The 12,638-nt window shown below is 36.7% G+C and overlaps 1 protein-coding gene across 1 annotated transcript; it reads right to left on the reverse strand.

The window, feature by feature from the left end:
* Window positions 1–2,623: 2,623 nt before the first annotated feature.
* On the reverse strand, window positions 2,624–3,565 carry LOC103202826 (olfactory receptor 10R2-like). The gene has a single exon (XM_007947766.1). It carries the CDS (start codon window positions 3,563–3,565, stop codon window positions 2,624–2,626), a length of 942 nt encoding a protein of 313 aa, XP_007945957.1.
* Window positions 3,566–12,638: the final 9,073 nt, after the last annotated feature.

The following is a 12,638-nucleotide window of genomic DNA, read 5'->3' on the forward strand; positions in this document are numbered from 1 at the left end:
AATTTTCCCAGCCACATAGACACCAACCCTTCGTGGGGAAGCCCACATCCAAATATGAATTGATACAAGGGTGTAAAATTCCTGGCCATCTTGGTCCAGCCTACAACAGCTCTGAATGATCAATCTAACTGTAGACTTAACTGCTTAGGTCTCTTGAAGCTGTGACTAGGACTGCATTCAGCTAGATTTTTCTCTGCCCAATTCTGCTTTCTCTGCCATATTCTGCTTTCTGGGAGCTCTGGTAACGTAGTGCTTAAAGCACTTGACTACTAACCAGAAGGCTGTTTCAAACCCACCAGCCACTCCTCGGAAGGAAGACAGGGCAATCTACTTCCTTAGTGATATTGCCTCAGAAACCCAAGGAAGGGTCGCTGTGAGTTGGGTCTGACTTGACAGCACATAACAACAACGACATTCTGCTTTCTTTCCCTTTCTTCCACAGGAATTAATCCCATAACATTTATTAATGAGTTTCCTGCATGCCAAACTATAGCACAGGGTTGGTTTCCAGAAAACACTACCTGTGAGAACCTGGAAGACATGCTCACATGTTGGCCCATGCTATGCTTATAGAGATATTTAGTGCCCACATTAAATGCCTTCATAATTTAACTAGCAAAAAGGAAAATAAAACAAAACTTCATTGCAATAGTAATAAATGGAAAACAAAAGCAGGAAGAGAAGTAGTGATTTGACAATATAAAACAACATTATTATGATTTTATATGCTTTAATAAAACATGTAAATAAAATTAGCAAGGGCGGGTACAGATATAATTTTCTTTGGAAAAGGAAGTCACTCATTAAATATGTTGTTGTTGTTGTTGTGATGTGCTGTTGAATCAGATCTGACTCATAGTGATCCCTCCTTGGGTTTCTGAGGTGGTATCACTATGGAAGTAGATTGCCCAACCTTCCTTCTGAGAAGTAGCTGGTGGGTTTGAACCGCCAGGCTTCTGGTTAGCAGTCAAGTGCCTTAGGTACTACACTACCAGAGGTCTTCATTAAATATAAGCTTTAATTTTATGCATTTTGATTTAAAAATAATATTCATAAGCTACTGCATATCTAGAGGACTGCACCCAGAAAGATGAGATGTTCTAAAAGTCAAGTCACCTGAGTAATGGAAAGAGAAGGTTCAACTTGTCATCATAACTGTCTCAACTATTTGTGATGCCACATCAGACTTCTGTGGGACAGAAGAGCTAGAATGCATGAAAATTACAGAGAGGCAAATATCAGCTAAAATGAGGAGAAATAGTAATGAGAGCTGAGTACAAAAGGAATGTACATTTTGTAAAGTCATCAATATCCATTTGGTGGAGGCTGGTTCCCTCAGGCTGGTTTCCCTCAGAGATATTAATGAAGGAAATGATGTGCATGTTGGAGATACCACTAGATGACTATTTATGACTTATGTCCTTCCTTGTGTCATATTATGTAGTTTGATAATAAGTTTGAAATTATGTATCTCCCTCTACTTAATGAATTCAGTGTAGAAGGCCATGTAGACATATTCTGAAGCTTGAGGTAGACAGGATGGTTGATTATTCTTCTTCCATTCTCTCATGTAGTTTACTTTCTTTGTAACATGAAGATTGATTCCCACGAATGATCAGAAATGGCATCTAGAAATGCCATGCCTGGAGAATCTGAAAGAAATTAAGGAACTTGCAGAGACTTGAAAATTCTCAATTAATACAATAATAGTGATGCATTATGTATGGTTTCATATATTACATATGCTTTCTTTCATATTATCACATTATCCATTTCATATATCATACATCTTTCTTTCATAGTATACATTTGATCAAATGTACCCATTTGATACAAAAATCCTGTGAATTAGGAAAGAAAAATTATATTCTTCCCATTTAAATATGAAAGATTAGGTTCAGAAGAAATAAATAGCATTCTTAAAGTTATGACCTACCCAGTGTCAAATTAAACCTTTTAATTATTTGTTGTTGTTGTTGTTATGTGCCTTCAAGTCAGACCTGACTCATAGCGACCCCTCCTTTGGTTTCCAAGGCAGTATCACTACGGAAGTAGATTGCCCCATCTTCCTTCCAAGGAGTGACTTGTGGGTTTGAACCACCAGCCTTCTGGTTAGCAGTCAAGTGCCTTAGGCACTATGCTACCAGAACTCCTCTTTTAATTATACACAATGACTTTCTTCTCCATCATGTCATACTGTTAGATCTAAGCCACCCAGATTTGGGCTACTCATTTTTGGCTGGGCATAACTTTAAGCAAAGAGCATGATTAGAGGAGTTTGTAGATAAACAATCCAAATACAGGGCAAGAAATTATTATGATGATTTTAAAGACGTTTTTGAGAACTATAAATCTAGACAAAGAAGAGACAGAGGAGGAGGATGGATATCTTTTATTTCCAGAAATGTTATTGTCTCTCTAAATCTTTACAACAACCAAGATAAGAGTCTAGTATTATCCCTTCTTTACAGAAGAAAACAGTAAAGCCCCAGAATACCAAAACAACTCACCCAAAACTGCACAGTTATAGACATAAATAAAATAGTTACTCCCATTTTTAAATAATTATGGATATATATTTTTATTGTCTCATATGTGCTAGTAAAATTGAAAAGTGTTCTAATTATAATGTCTTTAGAGACAACCCAGTCTTTCCAATCATTTTCCAAATAGCCATCTGGACATCTTTGTTCCTGAGGCTATATACCATGGGGTTCAGTAGTGGGGTGATGATGGTATAGGTCACTGTCACCAGCCTGTCCTTGCCTGATGTGTATTTGGCTGAGGGTCGCAGGTAGACAGAGGAAGCACAACCATAGTGGACAATAACCACAGTGAGATGAGAGGCGCATGTGGAGAAAGCTTTCCGCTTGCCTTCAGCTGATGGAATCCTCAGGATGGTGTGAACAATGAAACCATAGGAAACACAAATGAAGATGAAGGGTACAACAAGCACCAAGGCCCCACAGATAAAAATGATCAGTTCATTGATGGGGCTATCAGCACAGGCAAGACGGATGACAGGAGAAATATCACAAAAGTAGTGGTTGACCTTGTTGGAGCCACAGAAAGGAAGGCTAAAAACCAAAGTTGTCCCCACCAGAGATATCAGGAAGCCACTAACAATACAAGTTACTGCCAGTTGTCCACACACCCTCCATCTCATGAGAATGGGGTAGTGCAAAGGCTGGCAGATGGCAGCATAGCGATCATAGCCCATCACTCCCAGAAGAAGGCAATTGGTGACAGCAAACCCAAGGAAGAAGAACATCTGGGTGGCACAGCTCAGGAAGGAGAGTGTCCTGAGCACAGAGAGTAAGTTGATAAGCATCTTGGGTAGAATAACAATGGTGTAGAGGGTCTCAGAAATAGAGAGAATGCACAGAAAAAAGTACATGGGTGTGTGCAGGCTGCGATCCAGGAGGATGACTGAGATGATTGTGATGTTTCCACTCAGGATGATCAAATAGAGGGAGAAAAAGACCACGAAGAGGACAAGTTGCAGTTCCCCAAGGCTGGAGAAACCTAGCAATAGGAACTCAGTGACAAAGGAGGAATTGGCCATGGAGAGTTGATCCCATGGAATAAAGACAATACAATCAGGTCCAGAGAACTTTGGAATACAGAAATAAGAAAGAATTATCCTTTAATAAAAAAAAAAAAATAAAACAAAAGCCTACTGCCATTCTGGTATAAATGAGAAACAACAGGCATGGGAGAGAGAGAGAGAGAGAGAGAGAGAGAGAGAAAAGATTGTGTATTTACAAGAAATTATTGTAAACTCATGTGCACCCAAAGTGCTATTTTTTGGCCAATGATATTAGCTGTGGATTTGGGTGAAAAAGTTCACATGAAGTGTACAGACACTTGCTCACATATATCCTATCCTTGTTTCCCTCACTCCTTTACAGAATTACCTAATCTCCACTGAATTTTTTGGTAATCAAGTCCCCAAAAGATGTTTCATGTATATTAATTATTATTTTAGTTGCCCTTTTTTTTATCCAGATTAGGGATAGGTACATCCAATAAGCAATAACATTGATGTCTAAAGACCCACCCCCACCTCCTTTCAATATATTTCCCATGTAGGAAAACATTTAGTCATGTTTCTTTGTGGCTTGTCTTTAAATAATATAGTTCCCTTTCATGACTAATCATACAACCCATTTCAGTTCAGCTATTCATTGAAATTAATTTGATTTGGAAATATCTCTACTGCCTTAGACTGCCTTTTACAAACTCTTGTAAGGTGTAAGGTCTGGTTTCTCCTTATATAAACACACAAAAAACTCACTGCCATGGAATCATTTCTGACTCATAGCAACCCCCACCCCTTGGGTTTCCGAGGCAGTATCTCTATGGAAGTAGATTGCCCAGTCTTCCTTCCGAGGAGTGGCTGGTGTGTTTGAACCACCAGCCTTCTGGTTAGCAGTCAAATGCCTTAGGCTCTACACCACCAGAGCTCCCATATAAACACATGGCTGGAATAATTTAGTTTTATTTCAGTATTTACTGGTTGCCCATTTGGATATATGTCCACCACTTGATATACCTGACTTAATGACTCTACAAACTTTCATTTCCTAGTAACTATCTCTGAATTCCTCAGTATGGAGGCTCAGATACTTTCCCTAAGGCTTATGGTACAGTTTCTATTGCTAGAACTAGATTATTTGTATATTGATGTAAAAATGCAATTATATTATGTCATATATACAGTTATAGTAAATTGTAAAAATATAGAGAACATGTTCAGCAATTTGACATTTTTCACATGTACAATTCAATAAAATCTATTACATCAATAATGTTGTGCAATCAATATCAATTATCCATTGTCAAGTTCTCCACTGCCTACAAATAAAAGCTCAGTGCTACCTAAACAATGATTCTTCCCTTTCACCATCTCTCCTGCCCCGGTAATCCCTATTAAACTCTAATCTCTACGCATTTGCCTATTTTAGATATTTCATCATTCTTACCATCCCCCACCCCCTGTCCAAATCTATTACTTCACCTGGATTATGTATCTCAATAAAGTTTCAAAATTCTCTTAGTCATCTAAGTGACAAATTCTAGAGAGTTCTTTAAGCTGGCCATTTCTTTCATCCTTATCCAATCTAGTTTTGTTCTGCATTTCTTTAGGATCTGTATATTCCTTTCTACAGGAAATGAACTGTTACCCAGTCTATAGAAGAGCCTTATAACTAGACTCCCTAGATTATATATCTTCCTATTCTAAGCCAATTTCCACAGTTGCAACAGAGTTGTTTTTCTATAGGATAAGTCAGATTGTATTAGCAAAATGCAATGACCCTCAATTATCTATAAAATAAAGTAAAAACTTGTTTTAATCCAGGTCTTTCACATTTTTTCCAAAATTATTTTTCCACTCACAATTGCCAGTATGTATTTCTCCACATACACACTGTTGTTGTTATGTGCCCTTGAGTCAGATGCAACTCATAGTGACCCCTCCTTGGGTTTCCGAGGCAGTATCACTACGGAAGTAGATTGTCCCATCTTCCTTCTGAGGAGTGACTGGTGGGTTTGAACCACAAGCCTTCTGGTTAGCAGTCAAGTGACTTAGGCACTATGCTACCAGAGCTCCCATTAGCATTGAGCAATTTTGAAAAACTAAGTCATTTTTCATATTACCTTCTAAATCTGGAAATATTCTATGCTTTTAGTTTGTGTTTTTTGTTGTTTATATACATATATTTAAATCATGTAGTCTTCTTTCAGTTTCCAGTTAAAATATCACATACTCATTGATTCCATCCCACAAGTTCCAAATCATGCTATATCACTTCTCCTTCTGTGTTACTTTAGCAATTACTAAAATCTTGCTTGCTTTGCCACTAATATTTTAAGTTTGTCTTTGAATGCCCCAATTATAGCCTGCCAGAGAAGAAAACTGCCATCTCCACCATAACCAAGAGTGTCCAGTACGTACCCAAAAATAACTTACTGAAAATAAATAAATGTAGAATGATTCCATTATGCCCTTTAAATTATTTCAAACCTCATAGGTAGATGACATTTGATTCCAGGGATTTTCCAAAATTGTTCCTTTGGCATTAAGCTAAGACATAGTATTAACCATCTACATCAACTATTTAGGTTGAAGAATCTCTATGACATTAATCCCTAAATTTTATATTATGGCAAATTTTTATATTATTTTGCCTTTATGGCAAAAATCCATTAAATATTACTTTGATCTCATTTTTACTTCTAATCATCAGGTAATCTCCCCATTATCTCACTAGTTAATCTTTTTTATTTTAATATAAAAACCAGTTTCAGAGGGCTTGAAATCCCTCTCAAATAACTAAATTGAAAATAACAAAAGTTTATTGCCTAGACAGAAGTCTAACAAATTTTCTAAAAGGGACTAGCATCAAGAACTTTGACTCATTTCTTTTCAGTTGTTTCATTTCTAAACTTTATAATTAAGGAATACTCTGTGTTCTGTTTGACCAGAACAAAAGCTCCTAAGACATCATCACTTCACCTTTCTACTTTCCTGGTCTCCTCTCTTTCTAGTTTACAGAATTTTCTATCTTATAAGATCATCCCCTTAGTAAAAGGTAAGTTTGTATCCAAAAAAGTTTGTAGTTCCTGAAAGAAAACTCAATAGGTTTGAAATTTACCATACACATAAAAGACTAGACTGTCACTCTTCAATAGGAAATTAAAGATAATTAATTAATTAAACCAGTATTCTGGTTTAATCCTTCAAACCAGTATTCTGGTGCTCAGTGGCATGCAATTGTCCTCACTCTCAAACACTTCCTAGAAATATCTGTGAAGTTTTCCAGATGAAGTGCGCCCAAATCATTTTACCTGTTATAATTCTGTAGGGTTCTCCTTCCATATGGATAAGCATAAGAAAATTCTCTGCATTATTCCACAGAACAGTATCATCTGTACAATTTCTTCATGGACAGTTTAGCTATTGCCTCCATAAGCATTACCAATGGCCTTTCTTTTTCATGTTAGCTATGGCTTCAATGCCTTGGTTGGTAATTAAAATACACAAGTCCATAGGGAGAAAATTATCATGGTCTAACCAATATTTGACCATCATGTCCCCAGGTAGCAAGTAAATTCATGCTGATACACTAGGAGGATTAGTTGGTCGAAGAGAAGACCCTCTTTAATACATCATGTAAATTCTTTGGCTTCCTCATAGAAATTCTCTTGGGTGACTCATTAGGGTGATGGAAGCTTTCTGGGCACCAAGAAAAAAGACACCAATGGCAAATAAATTCCTTCTGGTTTCCCTATCTGGTTCATCTACCTCCTCATTCTTAGATTGGAGAAAAAAATATCTTTCTTTAAGCCATTTTACATTCCTACTTATGAAAATCAGAAGAGTGGGAGAAAGACATTAAGAATGGAAGGCAGGATGTTAAAATGGCAAATGTAGCATACATTTTTTGGATACACATGAAACATGTTTATTCCTGAAATAAAATGTGAGTTTGATAAACATGTACTCAATTTTTAAATCTGATTTTGGGTTTGGTGGTAGGAAGAACCTGTAAGGGTCTCAAGGAGTCTGTTACTGAGATCTTGAAGGGCCTTGAAGAGACTGTTGGTAAGGAATTGAAGGACAAAGAGAAAAATACTATTAGCATTTGGTTGTAAGAGGACAGTTATTATGCATCATTAGGAAATTTGTCAGCACTGTCACGTCATAGCATGGAAAAGAGACTGGATAGTTAATACACTCATGAGTTTTCCTGGGAAGATTTCTAGAAAGATTATATAATGCTCCAGCCTATAATAAAACATGAGAAAAAATACAAACATGAGAAGGTAATAAAATATTTTTTCAGAATTTAAGGGAAATATAAAATATACAGTACTTGCTGAATTTGGAAAAAAAAAAAAAAAGTCATTCCTCTCATCCCCAGACTTCCCCAACAAAAATTATCAAATTAGTAAATGGCCACCAGGAAAAGATAAAATCTAAGGCACTATCAGCAATCTATTGCCTCAGGGTAAAGATCTCAAGAACCTGGCTATAATATCTTTTGTTAGAAATCAAACATACTGAAAACTATGCTTAATAAAGGTTGGCACAGGACAGGGCCATGTTTTGTTTTGTTGTACATGGGGTTGCTATGAGTCAGAGTGGACTACATGGCACCTAACAACAACAACATGCTTAATCAAACTTCTAAGTATCTTAAGGGCAAGTCTCACAAATCTTCTAAGTTAAACAAACAATAGGTAGGACTTTTAAGATACTTAAGGGTGTTGTCATATGGAATATTCATAAGTGAGTCATGATTAAAAAAAAATAAAGATATGGGTTACTTTTGTTTTATGGAATTAATTACAAATTGATACATAAGAAACTCACAAAAAATTAAAACAATTATATCAACCTATGTGTTGGAACCAACATGATAGCAATGGGCTTTATAGATGCTAAAGGTGACAGTGATTCTATATATTCCATCTTTCTTTCTTTTCTTTTTTTTAATTGTGATTTGGGTGAAAGGTTACAGAGCAAATTAATTCACCACACAACAGCTCATACACATTTTGTCCCATGACATTGATTGCAATCCCCATAATGTAACAACTTTCTTCCTGCTTCCTGCCTGTGGTTATCTTTTCCCCGTTCCCTTCTTTCCTATGCATTGCTGCCCTCTGAGCTATCTCCCTGTGCAAAGACTGCCTTTTTGATCTATCATGTTTGATTGTTCTAAGGACTGTAGCTTCCTGGTGTAAATGTTCACCTTATATGTCTGTCTATTATTTGTCAGGAATCCATGAGAGTGAGTTTAATTTCAAGCTTGAAGGGGCCAAAATATTAGGTGTTTCACCAGTCTCTATCAGATCAGTAAGCCTGGTCATTTTTATGATTTTGAGTTTTGTTCCACATTTTTCTCCCATTCTACTCAAGATTTCTTATTTTGATCCCATTCCAAGTGGTTGACAGTGGTAGGCACCATCTACTTCTTCTGGTCTCAGGGTCATGTAGGCTGTTTGCGTAGTCCACTAGTCCCTGGACTAATTGTTTCCATGTATCTTTGGTTTTCTTCATTCTTCTTTGCTTCAAATTAGGAGAGACCGATTGTTCCATCTTTTTGATGCTTCCTGCACCATTCAATATTTTGCCCATTGAATCCTTCAGTATTGAAACTAAAGGCTTGAGTTTTTCTTTCAGTTCCGTAAGCTTGAGAAATGCTTTTGGTTTTCTAATTCCAGATCTTTGCTCATTTCAATATAATATTCTTCTTACAAACTTATAGACTGACTGTACCAAAAAGAATTGGTCAACATTCAACAATTTTAGGAGGTAGCATACAATCAAGAAGCAGTAGTATTGAAGGAAGAAGTCCAAGCTACACTGAAAGAACTGGCAAAAAAGAAACCCTGGTAATTGATGGAATGCCCATTGAGATATTTCAACAAACAAATGCAACACTGAAGGCATTCACTTATTTATGCCAAGAAATTTGGAAGAAAGCTACCTGGGCAAATGACTGGAAGAGATCCATATTTATTCCCATTCCAAAGAATGCTGATCCAACAGAGTGTAGAAATTATCAAACCATACCATTAGTATCACACACAAATAAAGTTTTATTGATGATAATTCAAAAATGGATACAGCAGATGATGGCAGGAAAAGCAAGCAAACTACACAGACCCTCTTCAACAAAGAAAAGGGGAACCAATTAACACAGATACAGAAGATAATCCTGGAGCTCTGAGCTTTGAAAGGAAGAATAGAGGAATGGACTAAACTCTAACTAGTAGAAGAACCTGCATGAAAACACCAAAAAGGAGATACAGGGAGCTGCAGTCTGTCAGCACTGACAGCTTGGATATTTCCAAGTGGCATTAGGACCTGAGAATTGACCTAAAAATAAGCCCTGGTAGCCAGGGGCTGCACAGATGACTGCATTGGTGGCTGGTGAATAAAAGGGGAAACATCAAAGAGGGAGATGGGCTGAGCTGTGGACATTTGGCTGTCCAGAAAGAGCAGCCATTTTGGCTGTTTACAAGTAGTTCAATAATTTTGGATATTTAAAACAACAACGTTCTCTCAGATTCCAGGGACCTAAGAATCAGCTCCACTTTCTGGGGACTGCAAGGACATTCTGGACACAAACGACTGAAAAGGTGAGATATTCCCCTTGTTACTCTCATACCCCATACCCTCTTGGTGAATGGAGGTGAGACTATCCCTCACTTACACCCACTCTCTGGGCTGGCAGGAATTCCATCCCACTATATGTGCTTTGACGGAGCCTGGATTCCCTGTCCCACCGTGCCCAGATTTTTTTTCCTTTTTGTTCAGTTTGTTTGTTTTTGTCTATTTTAAAATTCTTTCTTCTTCTATCCTTCTCTCTCTATCTATCTATCTTTTTTTTTTTTTTTTTGGTACTTTGTGTTATCATTCTTTATTCTTCCCTTCTCAGGTTCTAGTTTTCAGCTTTTTGTCTCTTCCCTGTTCCTGGTTCCGATTTTTTCTTTCTCATGGTTCTCCACATTCTTTGTTTCTCTTTTTGCATTTTTCCCATTTTATTCTTCATTATTCTCCTACTTTACCTCTTGTCTCTTATTGCCCCTCCCCAGATATTGTGCGATTTTTTCTTTTCTTTTTTCTTATTTTGGTGATTATTCCTATGTGTTTATGTGGTGTGTTTTTTGTCTGCTAGCTTTTATTTTTTGATGGTTTTTCAATTGTCGTTTTTGCCTAACTGAGTGGGAGACAGCAACTGTGTCCATATGATGCAACCACACCTGTACCACCTGCAGCTCTACTTACTGAGAGTCAGTCATCATTTCCTTCTCCACCAAATGGCCAAAGACAAATGACCACCAAGAAAAGCCTGAATCACACTTAACTGCTCTTCACAAACAGTTAACAGAGATCTAAATACAATAATGTCACAATGTCTCAGAGACAATAGAGCATCACAGTCCACACAAAGAAGTAAGATAAGCCAGGAGAAACAAGGGAGCAAGATACAGACCCAGAACACATCTCTGATAAGAAATTCAAAAGAATTATATTTAGGTACCCTCAACGGATTGAGAGACAGATCAAGGAAACCACTGAAAAAATTGAGGAAAACAGACAAAACCCTAGAACAATTTCAGAGGACAATAAAAGAAAAAAATGACAAAATAAATGAAAAATTAGAAATTATACAAAATCTACGGACAGAAATCCAGAAGATTAATACTAAATTTTCAGAAATAGATAACACAGTAAACAAGCAAAAGAGTAGAATTGAATGAATGGAAGACAGAATTAGTGAGACTGAAGACAAATACCTCACTACTTCTTTGGAAACTGGCCAATCAGAAACAAAGATCAAAACAACATGAAGAAACCTTAAGGTTCATGTGGAATACCATCAAAAGGAACAACCTACGTGTCATTGGAATTCCGGAGCAGGAAGAGAAAAATAAAACCACAGAGAAAATTGTAAAAGATTTGTTGGAAGAGCATTCCGCTGGTATGATGAAAGATGATAATATATCAATTAAGAAGTCCAGTGAACCCCAAAAAGGATAGACCTCAAAAGAAAATCACCAAGATGTATCATCATCAAACTCATCAAAACCAAAGACAAAGAAAGAATCCTGAAAGCAGCATGGGAAAAACAAAAATTTACCTACAAAGGGCAACCAATAAGGTAAGTTCTAATTTCTCAACAGAAACCATGCAGGCAAGAAGGCAATGGGGTGAGATATACAAAACCCTGAAAGAGAAAAATTTCCAACCAAGAATTATATACTCAGCAAAATCATCCCTCAAATATGATGGTGAAATTAGGGCATTTCCACGTAAGAAGAAATTAAGGGAATTTGTTAAAACCAGACCAACCTTACAAGAGATACTTAAGGGGCTCCTTTGAACAGAGAACCAATAACAGCAAACAACAAGTGATCCTTAATACACAAGATAACATAACCCAGAAACAAACCCATCTATGGAAGAATCCATAGTAAAATAAGCTTACAAGTTTGTACACAGTGAACTAAAGACATCAATTAGCAAATGAGGACAACTACAAAACAAAAAGCGGGGGAAAATAGTGTAATTACAGAACTTCTAAATGGTGAGGAAGTCAATAGAGTTTCCAAATAGAATGGACTATTCTAAACTAGAGGAGAAAATTATAAACCACAGGATAACCTCAAAATAAAGATAACCCTTCATATCACAATAAAAAAAAGATGAGAAGCATAAATATTTAGCAAATACTGAAACAAATAGCAACAAAGGAAATGATAACACAATTCATAAATATAATGAGCTCAGCACAGAAAATTATACGGAACAAAGATACCAGGAACACCATGAAAAAAACATATAACAGGATGACAGCAACCAATTCATACTTGTCAATAATTACACTGAATGTCAGTGGATTAAATGCACCACTCAAGAGATGGAAAGTTGCAGACTGGATAAGAAAACATAACCCATCAATATGCTGTTTACATGAGACACACTTTAGAGGCAAAGACAAAAATAGACTAAAAATCAAAGGTTGGAAAAAGATATGTCAAGCAAATGGCAACCAAAACTGAGCAGGAGAGCCTGCTCAAAACAAAAACCACCATACAAGACAAGGAAGGACATTATA

This window comes from Orycteropus afer, unplaced genomic scaffold, assembly GCF_000298275.1.
Source record: "Orycteropus afer afer isolate SDZICR_OR568_19922 unplaced genomic scaffold, OryAfe1.0 scaffold00193, whole genome shotgun sequence".
Lineage (NCBI taxonomy): Eukaryota > Metazoa > Chordata > Mammalia > Tubulidentata > Orycteropodidae > Orycteropus > Orycteropus afer.

Coding starts and splice junctions, on each gene's coding strand:
- LOC103202826 (XM_007947766.1), bottom strand. CDS start 3,565: ATGGCCAATTCCTCCTTTGTCACTGAGTTCCTATTGCTAGGTTTCTCC.